The sequence below is a fragment of the Carcharodon carcharias genome, chromosome 31, assembly GCF_017639515.1.
Source record: "Carcharodon carcharias isolate sCarCar2 chromosome 31, sCarCar2.pri, whole genome shotgun sequence".
NCBI lineage: Eukaryota > Metazoa > Chordata > Chondrichthyes > Lamniformes > Lamnidae > Carcharodon > Carcharodon carcharias.
In genome coordinates, this window is record NC_054497.1 from 24,770,771 (window position 1) to 24,784,801 (window position 14,031).

The following is a 14,031-nucleotide window of genomic DNA, read 5'->3' on the forward strand; positions in this document are numbered from 1 at the left end:
ACGATAAAAGATCCAGTTTTTCAAGTCTTTACATTTTCTTGTACCAGGCAGCATTTTACAAAATCTGCATTATACCCTTTCTAATGCCTCAATATGCATCCTATAGTGTGGAGACCAATATTGTACACTGTGCCCTAACTGAGGTCTCTGTAAAGTTTTGTATAGGTTTATCATTACCTCTTCGCTTTTCTAATCTGTACAGATTACTATAAAACTATAAATTTTTATTCGTATTTTTATGTCTTTGAAGTGCTGCCTCAAGTTCTGTGAACCTGTACCTGAAAATTCCTCTGCTGTGGGAGTCTACCGTTCTTCAGAGTATTTTTTTTTTTAACCAAAGTACATCAATTGGCAATCATTGAATTCCATCTGTCATTTTTTTTAGCCCATTCCCCCTAATCTCAACAATTTCTCAACAAGCTTCCTTTGATCTTTTAAAGAATTAACTACACCTCCTATTTTATCTTTTTTCGTTCATGGGATGTGGGAGTCGCTGGCTGGGCCAGTATTTATTACCCATCCCTAATTGCCCATGAGAACTGAGTGGCTTAATAGGCCATTTCAGAGGGCATTTAAGAGTCAACCACATTGTTATAGGTCTGGAGTCACATGTAGGTCAGACCAGGTAAGGACGGCAGGTTTCCTTTCCTAAAGAACATTAGTGAACCAGATGAGTTTTTATGGCAATCAACAATGGTTTCATGGTCATCATTAGACTTTTAATTCCAGATTTTTTATTGAATTCAAATAACACCACCTACCGTGATGGCATTCGAACCCGGGTCCCCAGAGCATTACTCTGAGTATTTGGAGCGCTAGTCCAGTGACAATACCACTATGCCACAGCCTCCCCCTATCATCTGCAAACTTGGCACCCCTCTAGGTCTACATCCAAATCATTGATGTAGGCAGTGAACACAACACATCTCAGAATGGAACCTTTTCCATACATAAAAACATAAGAGTCAGGAGCAGGAGTAGACCATCTGTCCCATCAAGCCTGCACCACCATTCAATACGATCAAGCTAGATCTTCTGTCTCAACTCCACCTTTCTCCCTGTTCCACATATCCCTTGATTTCCTGAGGGAGCAAAAACCTGCATATCTCAACCTTAAATATAATCAGTGATGGAGCATCCATAATTCGCTGGGGTAGAGAATTCCAAAGATTCGCAACCTTCTGAATGAAGAAATTTCTTCTCCTCCTCAGTCAGAAATGATCAACCCCTTATTTTAAGACTGTGTCCCTATGTTCCAGAATCTCCAGCCAGGGGAAACAACCTCTTAGTATCTTCCCTGCAAAGCGCCTTCAGAATCTTGTATCTTTCAATGAGATCATCTCTCATTCTTCTAAACTCCAGTGAGCATAGGTCCAATTCACTCAGCTTCTCATCATAGGACAACCCTCACATCCCAGGAACCAATCTAGTGAATCTTCACTGTAATGCCTCCAATGCAAGTGTGCTTTCTTAAATATGGAGTTGAAAACTGCACAGTACTCCTCATGATCTCACCAAAACTCTATTATTATAGCAAGACTTCTTTATTTTTGTTTTTTTTTGCGGAGGACGGGGAGACTTCATTTTAAAGGAGGGCGGGGAGACTTCATTTTAAAGGAGGGCGGGGAGACTTCATTTTAAAGGAGGGCGGGGAGACTTCATTTTAAAGGAGGGCGGAGAGACTTCATTTTAAAGGAGGGCAGGGAGACTTCATTTTAAAGAAGGGGGGGAGACTTCATTTTAAAGGAGGGCAGGGAGACTTCATGTGAGGCTAGTGGCGGAGTGGCTTCACGAACCACGACTTCACGAAGCAAGTACAGGGAAAGCAGCTAATTGGTGAGTAGGATTGATGAGTGCTTCTAGTTTTTAAAGTAAAAGTAAGGTCTTTAGTTTGTGTTTAGGTCTCTAGTTTATTTTTTCTCTTTTTCTTAAAAATAGCTTGTTAAGTATCAGATCGACACTGGTGTGTAAAAAAAAAAAATTACATTAAAGTGTAAAGAGCAGGGGATTCTTCAAGTGTAAAGAGCAGGGATACTAGAGTAATTAATTAATAAATTAAATAAAATACGATGGCAAGATGGGTGATGTATTGCTGCTGCAGCATGTGAGAGCTGCTGGACACCAAGATGATCCAGAGTGAGCACATCTGTACCAGGTGTTTGCAGCTTGAGAAATTTTGGATTTGAACTGGAGTTCAACCTACAGACATTGCGCCACATCAGGGAGGGGAAACGTTACCTGGCCAATTTGCTCCAGGAGGTGGTCACACCCCCCAGATTAGGGCATTCAAATTTGGCCTGTGATCAGAAACAGGAGATTGTGACTGCAGGTGGGGCAGGTATGGGGACCCAAAGGGTAGCATTCGAGGAGCCTCGGTCCCTGCAATTGTCCAACAGCTACGAGGTTCTTGCAAACTGTGTGGACGAAAGCAGGGACTGCAGGGAGGATGAGCGAACTGACCACGACACCTTGATACAGTGAGCCATTTAAGTGGGGGGAGAAAATAAGAACATAGTAGTGGTAGGGGACAGCATAATTAAAGGGATAGTTTTACTGTTCTTTGAGCCGTGAGTGTGAGTCCCGAAGCTGTGTTGCCTGCCCAGTGCCAGGGTTAAGGACATCTCCTCAGAGCTGGAGAGGAGCTTACTGAGTGGGAGGGGAGGGATCCAGTTGTCGTCGTTCATGTTGGTACCAACAACATTGATAGGACTAGAAAGGAGGTTCTGCTGAAAGAATTTGAACAGTTAGGAGCTAAATTAAAAAGCAGAGCCTCCAAGGTAATAATCTCAGGATTACTACCTGATCCACTTGCAAACTGGCATAGCGTAATTAAAGTCAAGGGGCAGAATTTACGCGTAAAATGACGCGCGGTGAGGTCGGGGGGAACTCCTGACATCACCCTGCCCCATTTAAATTTTCAGGAAGATGGGAGCTCAGCAAAAACAGCTGCATGCCCGCTGACCTGTCAATGTCCAATTGAGGCCATTAACAGGGTCAATTAAGTAATTAAACTTATGGTTGATGGGCAGGCCAAGAGCCCCGGCGGGAACTAGAAAAAACATGAAACCTCATCCCGCGGGTTGAGGTTTCATGTAGGTTTTTAAAAATTTAAATAAAGGTTTTGTGAAAATTATAGACTTAATCCAACTCATGACACATGGGACATGTAAGGGAAATTTTATTTTTCTATTTTTGTCTTATTTACATTTTGAGCCGATCTCCCTGAGGCAGCCCTGAGCCTCGGAGATGAGTGCATTCTTTCGTGAGCATGTGTGAAAGAGTGCACTCTCGATTTTGGGATTCCCCCCCCTGCCCGCACAGGGAGTGCATAGTACTCCCGCACTTAATTGGCCCACCCACGTAATATGGCGGTGCAGCTCTGATTGGGCGCGCCGATTGGAAGTGCGCCCGTACACGCCCACCCATCAACCCCCCTCCACTGACGGGGGGAAAATTCAGCTTAGCTCAAAGATTGGTGTGGGAGGAATGGGTTTCAGTTCATGGGGCACTGGCACCAGTACTGGGTTGGAAGGGAGCTGTTCCAGAATGGGCTTCACTTGAACAGTGCTGGGGCCAGTGTCCTGGCGAATCGAATAACTAGGGCTTAGAGAGGGCTTTAAACTAAATAGAGTTGGGGAGGGCTCTGGGGAAGGAATATGTAGGCTTACAAAGCAAAGGGATATGGCAGCCTTGTAGAACAGCCATTTAAATAATGATACCCAGAGTGTGACAGGAGGGGACAGAGTGTACAAATATAAAAAAACAGCAGCAAATAGGGTCAAAGGTTGAAAAATAGTAAAAAGGCAAATTTAATGGCTCTTTATTTAAATACATGTAGTACTTGGAACAAAATAAATAAATTAATACAAATAGAGTTTAATGGGTATGATCTTATAGCCATTATGGAGACGTGGTTACAAGGAGATCAAAGCTGGGAACTAAATCTTCAGGGGTATGTGACTTTTCAAAAGGACAGGCAGGAAGGAAAGTGTAATGGGGTAGTTTTGTCAGTACGAGATGGAATAAGTACAATAGCAAGAAATGATCTTGGATTTGAAGATGTAGGATCCGTATGGGTGGAGGTATGAAATAGCAAGGGGAAGAAGACACTGGTTAGAGTTGCCTATCAGCCTCCTAACAGTAGATATACTGTAGGACCGAGAATAAATCAGGGAGTAATGAGGGCATGTAAAAAAGGCAGTACATTAATCGTGGGTGACTTTAATCTTCATGTAGACTGGGAAAATCAAATTGGCAGAGGTAGCCATTAGCAAGAATTCATAGAGTGTATTAGGGTCAGTTTCCTAGAACAATATGTTGTGGATCCAACCAGGGATCAGGCTGTTTTAGATCTGGTAATGTGTAATGAGGCAAGTTTAATAAATGATCTGAGTAAAAAGAAAAAGAAAACAGTGACCATAACATGGTAGAATTTAGCATTCAGTTTGAGAGTGAGAAACTTGGGTTGGAAACAACTGTGCTAAACTTAAATAAGGCTAATTACAAAGGAATGAGGGTAGAGTCGGCTGGAGTGGACTAGGAAAGCGGTTTAACAAAGATGGTTGATGAACAATGGCAGATGTTTAAGAAAATAGTTCATGACTCATAATAAAGAAAAATCCCAGTGAGGAAGAAGGACTCGAGGAAGGGGATAAACCAACCATGGTTAACTACGGAAGTTAAGGATGGTATCAAATTGAAAGAAAAAACATACAATGTGGCAAAGATTAGTGGTAAGCCAGAGGATTGGGAAAATTTAAAAAACCAACGGAAGATGACCTAAAAAAATAATAAAGAAGGAGAAAATAAACTTTGAGGGTAAACTAGCAAGTAATATAAAAACAGACAGTAAGAGCTTCTTTAAATATATAAAAAAGGAAGTGAAAGGCCAAAGTGAACATAGGACTCTTAGAGAATGAGGCTGGGGAAATAATAATGGGGAACCAGGAAATAGCAGAGGAGTTGAATAAATACTTTCCATCAATCTTCACGGTAGAAGGCACTATTAACATTCCAAAAATACTAAATAACCAAGGGGACAAAAGGGGGATGGGGAGGAGGAATTAAATACAATAACTATCACTAGAGAAAGAGTATTAGGGAAACTAATGGGGCTGAAGACTGATAAGTCCCCTGGATCTGATGGGCTGCATCCTAGGATATTAAAGGAAGTTGTAACAGAGATAGTGGATGCACTGGCAGTAACCTTCCAAGAATCCTTCGTTCCCGGAAAATTCCCAGAGGATTGGAAAACTGCCAATGTAACACCTTTATTCAAAAAGGGACGGAGACAAAAAACAGTAGGCCGGTTAACTTAACATTTGTCATTGGGAAACTGTTAGAGCCTACTATAAAGGATGTATAGCAGAACATTTAGAAATGCATAATATAATCAATCAGAATCAGCATTGGCTTCATGAAAGGGAAATCATGCCTGACAAGTTTATTAGAATTTTTGAGGAGGTAACAAGCAGGATAGATAAAGGGGAACAAATAGATGTAGTATATTTGGATTTCCAAAAGGCGTTCGATAAGGTACTGCACATAAGGCTACTTAATAATATAAGAGCCCATGGTGTTAGGGTTAGTATATTAGCAAGGATAGAGGATTGGCTAACTAATAGAAGACAGAGAGTTGGGATAAAGGGGGTGTTTTCAGGGTGGCAGCCTGTAACTAGTGGTGTGCCACAGGGATTAGTGCTGGGGCCACAATTATTTACAATATATACATTAATGACTTGGATGAGGGAAGTGAATGTACTATCACCAAATTTGCGGACGACACAAAAATAGGTGGGAAGGCAAGCAATGAGGATGACGCAGAGCCTACAAAATGAATGGGCAAAAACTTGGCAGATGGAATGTGGGAGAATGTGACATTATGCACTTTGGAAAGATGAATAGAGAAGCTGAATATTACATAAATGGAGAAAGACCACAGAAAGCTACACCACAGAGGGATTTGTTTCCCCTTGTGGGAGAGTCTTGGACCAGGGGGCATAATCAAGGGGTCACCCATTTAAAACAGAGATGAGGAGTGATTTCTCTCAGGTTAGTCAATTCTTTACCGCAGAGGGCTATCGAGGCTGATTAACTATATTCAAGGCTGAGATAGATTTTTAATCAGTAAGGGAATCAAGGGTTATGGAGAAAAGGCAGAAAAGTGGAATTGAGGATTCAGATCAGCCATGATCTCATTGAATGGCGGTGCAGACTCAATGGGCGAATAGCCTACTTCTGCTCCTACGTCTTATGTACTTATGGTCATTGTATTCCAACCCCCTTGCAACAAAGGCCAGCATGCCTTTACCAGTACCACTCCTCCATCTTTAACTGCTTTGAAGAATCCTATTCTCTTTCTACCTTCTAATCAATTTTTAAACCTCTTCCAATTCCAAAGCCTTTGATCTTCTCTAGAATCTCCCATGGGTTGCCTGGTTAAAGGCTTTCTTAAAGCCCATGTGCAATATAATCACAGCATTTCCCCAATCTACTTGCCTGCTACCTCATCAAATAATATTTGAAGTTTGTTGTGCATGATCATCTTTTGAAATTGATGCTGGCTACTTTTATTCTCTCTCTATCCAGTAATTTGGTAACTTTGTCCATAATTAAAGACTCTAAAATTTTCCCCACCACTGTCTTGTAATTACTTGAATTTACTTAGTCTCCCATTTTAAAAATGGATTCTACATTGATCATTCTTCAGTCCTCCAGCTCATGGCCACACTCACTTGAACCCTGAAATCTCATTTAAACTCTCTGCAATTTATACCCTCATTTTCCAGAATATACCCTGTTGCCAAGTACTTTGTCTCCTTTGGCTTAATTAACCTATCTGAAATATTCCTTTAATCCATCACTATATTGGTCATCTTGGTCTGAACCACTTCAGGGTCCGCACCCCCCCCCCCCCTTTTAATACTTTTCTTATTAGATATATAAGATCTAATGATGTTTTTTCAAAGAGCAGAGAGTGCTCCCAGTGTCTTGTCCAAATTCATCCCTCAAACCAAAAACAGATTGGCCCAGACCTTCTGGTCCCAGTAGTGGCGAGTGTTGCGATGTTACCCTGTCCTTACCCATACTTTACACTTGATTTACTTAGCTGCTAGGCGCACAGCCCTTGAAATTAGGAGGAATGTTAAGCACTCCAGTGCCCCCTCCTGTGCCTCCTCACTGTGCATTCCCCTAGCACGCCCGGCTCCTATGGCGCCCTTTTAAATGTGGCCAGCAGCATATGGCTCCACTTCACTGCCAACCAGAAGATCCGGACCATTAACTCACCATTTCATTTCATCGCTGTTGGCAAGAGCTTGCTGTGAACAAGTTGCTGACATATCGACAGTAAGTCCACTTTAAAAGTAAGCCAAAGCCACCGGCTCTGAAGCACTTTAGGACTTCTGGAAAATGGGAAGGAGTTATATAAATGCAAGTTCTTTACTCTGGATTACTTTTAAAAGTTGATGGAAAACTGGAAATATATTTGACAGGAATCTGCAGTGTGTGCCTGAGTACAATCTTGGTAATGCTGTAATGTTCCGCTGCATTGAAATCAATGGGTAATACTCCAGTGGTAACAGTTTCCTTTTACTTGCTCTAGGGGTGGCACTGTAAGGTTTTTGGAACTGACATGAATGAAGCAATACAACACCGCTGTAAAACTGTACCATTCTCTTTGACTAATTGGGCAATGCTGTGAGAGATTCAATAGTATATAAACGAATAATAATATCCTAATGGCTCCTTGATAAAAAAAATACACATTAGCATCAATGTGTTTACATATTCTAACAGGAGTGTTCTAATTTTATGACCTTTCTGATTATATATTTGTGCAATTGATATAATAAAATGCCATGGGGCAATTTTCTTGTGGGTTTTTTAATGTCCCCTTTTTCTTCTGTTCCAGGAGATTCGAAAGGCTGGTTTGATTGGATGCTGCCCACCTTAATCCTCTGGCTGGTGAATGGAGTCATCGTGCTGAGTGTATTTATTAAACTCTTCATTTATGGCGAGCCCATCACACGCCTCCACTCTCAGTCCTCTGTTACATTCTGGAGACATCGCAAGCAAGCAGATCTTGATCTGTCCAGGGTGCGAATTTCATTTGGTTGGAAATGATGAAAGAGTGTGTAATGATAACCCTGTCATTCCATGTGTTGCCTTGCAATGATCTTGAGCACCCTTGAGATCAGCGGGTAATTTAAGTTAGTGAAACAATGAACATGTTAATTATTATAGAATATAAAAAATCAGAGTTTTTAGAAGAATTATGCCAAAACCTCGAAGAGTTTTAGAGATACTTGTATGTGTTTATTTGCTCTATTTCCGCCACTAATTTAGATAGTTGGGGAAGTTTTGTGTTCTGTAATCGTGTCTGAGGAACCAGAAAGAGTTAGCAGAGGTCAATTATTTGATTCTTGTACTTGTAGTCATTAGCATTACACAGAATGTGTTGGTCAACAATAAAAGGGCAATGTTCCCAGTCACAGTCCCATGTTCAAAGAGAAGACTGCTAAAAAAGTCTGGTATATCTCAGTATGACATTCTAGTCCTAATATATTTTAGATTAGTTGCTGGGAATGAACATAAAAGCTGATGGATAATCAAAATCATTGGAACCTGGGCAGTGGGTAGCCTTGTAACTGGGAGCAGGAATTCTTCTCATTTGACTCTAGATAGCTGTGTAGGTTTATTCTGCTACCCACCACTCCCCCAGCTGAGAGTAGGCAAATTGTTGAACCACAAATGGATTGCCACACTTGGCTGTGTGGTTGCCTGCATGGCCAGCTTGGCCCACGGCCATTTAATGGCCGTTGGGCATTTAATTGGCTTGAGGCAAGACTTCCGCATCCCCTTATGAAAGAAAGTCCTGCCAGTCAAATGGCCGGCAAGCTCTCTGGTCCCAGGAGTGCCATTGGGAATGGTGGCCACTGCTGGAACTACAGTGAATCCCAGAGGAAAGTGTGCTGCCATGGAGCTGGATTTCGAGTAAGTCTGGGGTTTCGCCAGGGCCAGGCTGGCAGACCTGGTTTGGTTGTAGGGGTGCCTCTGATTGGCACAGGGGGCCCTGAAAAGGAGACTCCTTCCCCAGCCCACCAGGTTTCACTGGGCAGGCTGGACTCTTGTCACCAGCCTCCCACACTACAGGTAAAATCCCAGCGGCAGTGGGAGGGGGCCATTAATTGGCCACTTAAGGACCTCAGTTTGGTCCATGGACAAACGGCATCCTTATGCCTCCCCTGCGGTTGGGTGGGTAGGTAGGCACTGGGAATAAGTCCAAGAACAAGCCTTAGAACAATAAATACATTCTAACTGACAAAGTGCCCAATTTTACATCCTTCGCCCACCTACCACCCCAAAAATTCAGCCCAGAAAAAGTGAATCTTTCATTACAGATTAATTAAGACTCTTGACTTCAGTGGAGCTTCATCCACAATCCAAGACTGTGGGGTAGAAACTTGTCTTGGGCAGTAGCGCAAAGCTGGATCAGATGCTAGTTATAACTCTTTCAAGTACAAACCCGTTTCCATCTGTTTCAGATGAAGTTACGTTGTTTCATAGTTTGCCATTGTGAGATTTGAACTCTTGATCTTGGGGTTACAAACCCAGTACCATAACCACTTGGCTATTTAGGCCAAGCTCTAAATCGGAACTATGTTCTGCCATGTAACTCTTTCGAGTACAAACACGTTTCCATCTGTTCCAATTCAGATGAAGTTACTTTGTTTCATAGTTTTGCCATTGTGAGATCTGAACTCTTGATCTTGGGGTTACAAACCCAGAACCATAACCACTTGGCTATTTAGGCCAAGCCCTCCCAGACACTCAACTCTTTCAAGTACAAATCTGTTTCAGATGAAGTTACATTGTTTGCCATTGTGAGATTTGAACTCTTGATCTTGGGGTTACAAACCCAGTACCATAACCACTTGGCTATTTAAGCCAAGCTCAAAGTGACATCTTCGCCCCGGGGTGGCTTCGAACCACCAACCTTTCAGTTAACAGCCGAACGCGCTAACCGATTGCGCCACAGACACGACTAAACAGCGATAATGGTGCAAGGAAGTTGCATTGTTTCATAGTTTTGCCATTGTGAGATTTGAACTTTTGATACTCTTTTGAGTAAACCTGTTTCCATCTGTTTCAGATGAAGTTACATTGTTTCATAGTTTGCCATTGTGAGATTTGAACTTCTTGATAATCTTTTAAAAGATTATCAAGAAGTTCAAATCTCACAATGGCAAACTATGAAAAAAAAACATAACTCTTTCGAGTACAAACCCATTTCCATCTGTTTCAGACGAAGTTACATTGTTTCATAGTTTGCCATTGTAAGATTTGAACTCTTGATACTCTTTTTTTTTTGAGTAAACCTGTTTCCATCTGTTTCAGATGAAGTTACATTGTTTCATAGTTTGCCATTGTGAGATTTGAACTCTTGATAATCTTTTAAATAATACGCAATTGGCCAAGCTTGACAGCGAGATTGTCAAGAGTACAAGGTTCCACCGAGACTTGAACTCGGATCGCTGGATTCAGAGTCCAGAGTGCTCACCATTACACCATGGAACCCAGAAGATGTAAACACATTTCCATCTGTTTCAGATGAAGTTACATTGTTTCATAGTTTGCCATTGTGAGATTTGAACTCTTAATCTTGGGGTTACAAACCCAGTACCATAACCACTTGGCTATTTAGGCCAAGCCCACATGCTAGTTATATGCATGCCTGATATTTAACTCCATCAACTGCAATGGAATGAATATCAGGTGCTGCTTTTACAGATGACCCACTATGACAGATAGCAAGCAAGCAACCTGCTTGCAGGCCTCTTGAGTTTAGCAAAGTCTGCTAAAAGGGAGGCCATTCCTATATGGTGGGAAATATGCCTGTGTAACTTGGTCACATAGCATTCAGTGGCTTCAAATGTTCTGCCTTCAATTCTTTTTATAAAGTATGCATGGGAGACTGGCTGGCACAGTGAGTTAGGGTTTGGTCTTTTAGTTCTGCAATCTCAATTCTCTGCAGTTTCAAATCCAGCCTGAACTGATTGGGATAAAAGTCTACTGCACCGGTTATGAGTCCTACATGAAATTGGTTTGTGGAGTCTCAAATCAGCTCTCAGCATAAAGCTGCTCCTAAATTGCCAATCTCACTTGGAGCCACTGGAAAGTGGGTGCTGGAAGTGGAAAACATTTTAGTACAAAAGATACGCTCCAGAGTTGCGGACACAATGTTTGGCAGAGTAGTAATTTTGCTGCGGATCATGATGAGCAAAATGAAATCCTGTTTATGGGATTGCAACACCAGACCCTGTACTAACACAGAAAAATAAGAAATAGGAGCAGGAGTAGACCACATAGCCTGTCAAGCCTGTCCCATTCAATAGAATCATGACTGATCCTGGGTTCAACTCCAATTTGCCGCCCACTCCTCCTATCCCTTAATTCCCTGAGAGACCAAAAATTTGTCTATTCCAGCCTTAAATGTTTTCAACCATGGAGCACCCACAACCCTCTGGGTTAGAGAATTCCAAAGATTCACAACCCTTTGAGTGAAGTAATTTCACTCACCCCAGTCCGACTCTTAATCCTGATCTACCCCTTATCTTGAGACTGTGCCCCTAAATTTTAGATTCCCCAATCAATGGAAACAATCTCTCAGCATCTACCCTGTCAAGTTACTTCAGAACCTTATTGGTTTGAATGAGATTGCCCCTCATTCTTCTAAGCTCCAGAGAATATAGACCCAATTTACTCAGCTCCTCATCATGGGACAACCCCCCCACCCCCATCCCAGGGTCCAATTTAGTGAATCTTTGCTGTACTGATTCCAGTGCAAGTATACCCTTTTACTAAAACAAAACAGCTGCTTAGTTGGTAACATGGGATAAAGGAGCTTTACATATAGTACCAAGGTATCTGTTTTTTGATTTGTTAGAATGTATTTGTTGTTGTAAGGCTTGTTCTTGACCATATTTTGATAAAGTAACCATGGAGACCAAGAATGATCACATCATATATGACTGAGATTTCATAATTAAGTCAGGAATTTGTTCTTCATCACAGGGTGCCTTTACTGCTGCTGCAGGAAACTTGCAGACTTGTTTGTTGGCGCTGGGACGGGCACTACCTGCCTCTCGGTTAGACTTGGCCTGTAGCCTCTGCTGGAATATCATTCGGCACAGCGTCCAGAAGCTCATGTTTACGCGCTGGCTACTGAAGTGGACAAGAGGGTTTCGACAGGAGGCACAGCTTCAAGAAGAAGCCAAAATGAGTGCACGCGATGCTGCACTAGTTTATCATAAACTGCATCAGCTGCAGTTGACAGGTAATATAATATATTTCATCATAGAGCCTTACAGCACAGGAAGAGCCCATTTCACCATTGCACTTGTTCTGTCTCTTTTAAGGAGCTATCCAATTAAGTGCAGCTCTCCTGCTCTTTCCCCGTCACCATAAATTTTTCCCTTTCAAGTATTAATCTAATTTCCTTTTGAAAGTTGCTATTTAATCTGCTTCTACCACCCTTTCAGGCCAAACATTGCAGTTCACCCACAGCCCATTGCGTTTATACATTGAAAAAAATTCTCTTCATCTGACCTGTGACTTTTTGGCAATTACCTTACATCTTACAAGTCTCATTACGCATGCTTGGCTGAGAGCCCAGACTCTCATAACAGGATTAACTTTCTTTACACAACTGGAGAGAAGTGTTGTCTTTGCTGGATTGACAGCTTTGAGTTATAATCTATTTTTTCTGTAATCTCTGTCAATGGCTCAATGTTTATTTGCTCAAGATTAAGAGGTGTCAAGTGCTTAAAACTTCTGTTCTTGATACTTCAGTGGTCTGGTTGATTGACGTTTTTATTGGGTTGTAGGAACACAAGTTTTTTTTTCAAAAAATTATGGATTTTTTTTAGGCAGTTTCAAACATACCATCGTTAGGGTCAGCATAAGGTTCATTGGCTCTGTACAGTTTGTATACTGGGGGATGGGCAAGGAAGGGCCATGAATTGGTATGTAGGGTATGAGGATCCATTGTGGGGTGGTTTGGGGAGCTTGAGTTGGCATGGGGGCAAAAGGGGCCATGGAGGTGGGTACTGGGCTTGACTTAGCACTGAGTTGGAATGGAAGGGGACCTTTCAAAAGGTCCCTAAATCTAAGCTATGGTTCGCAACCCCTCTAAAGGGTCTCAGACCTGACTCTGTAAAAATTGTGAGGAGCTAGGAGATGCCTACTCCCGAAAATGGAGCCTGCCTGTTTAGGAGTCCAGGGTGTGGGCTCGCTGCCCGCACTCTTAGCCAACGCCAGGGAAAATTGGGGGTGCCGGGAAAAGGAGCAAGAATCCAGTCTCACCTGCCATGTTTAAATGCCACTGGAGGCTTTCCAACTCCGCACAAATCCAGCCCACTAAGTTTGTTCTTTTGCCTGACCTTTACCTGGAAGCTACTGATCACTTAACACTTTGCAGCTGAACTTGTTTTTCTCTTGTTCAAAAGTTCTAATCGCACAACGTTAAGTAGATGGAAATGACCTCTCTTTTCTCCCTTTTCATGTAGATAAACTGGTGCAGAGTCCAGTGCGTGCCATAAGCCTGGCTTTGTCTGCAGTTAACCTGGCAGAGTGTGCAGAGGAGAAAATACCCCAAAGCCTCATGGCGGAAATCTATGTTACAGCGGCCATCTGCCTTAAAACCAATTTTGGTGGCAGACTGACCTTCTTAGCGGTGAGTAGATACTGGGCGCTGTGTGTTGGGTTATTACAGGTTGGCTGTTAAATACAAATATTAATCAGTATCTAATAGTACTGTTCATGCAGTTCTGATGTTTTAACTTCAGGGCAGGAGATCAATGGGGGTCTGTGTGCAGTTGTCCAGTAGGATTTTAGTTGCCTTTTCAAGGCTACCTTATTTTTTAAAATGTAAAATGCTTATGTGTGTGTATAGTATGGTTAGGTAATCAAAGGAGGCCAATCAGAAGTTGAAGCCTTGTTCTGTGTGACATAAGCCATGGCTTTTCTTAT

At 42.1% G+C, this 14,031-nt stretch overlaps 1 protein-coding gene and 1 non-coding gene across 4 annotated transcripts in view; one reads left to right on the forward strand and one right to left on the reverse strand.

Annotated features, from left to right (window-relative positions):
• srebf2 (sterol regulatory element binding transcription factor 2) overlaps positions 1 to 14,031 on the forward strand; it is a 77,025-nt gene that overhangs the window by 34,822 nt on the left and 28,172 nt on the right. For all 3 annotated transcript variants that reach the window (XM_041177725.1, XM_041177726.1, XM_041177727.1), the window contains exons 9-11: positions 7,913 to 8,097; positions 12,076 to 12,337; positions 13,569 to 13,735. In XM_041177725.1, the coding sequence (XP_041033659.1) occupies positions 7,913 to 8,097; positions 12,076 to 12,337; positions 13,569 to 13,735 (614 nt within the window). The remainder of the gene's footprint in view (positions 1 to 7,912; positions 8,098 to 12,075; positions 12,338 to 13,568; positions 13,736 to 14,031) is intronic.
• On the reverse strand, positions 10,507 to 10,578 carry trnaq-cug. The gene has a single exon. It is a non-coding gene; the product is annotated as a tRNA-Gln (tRNA).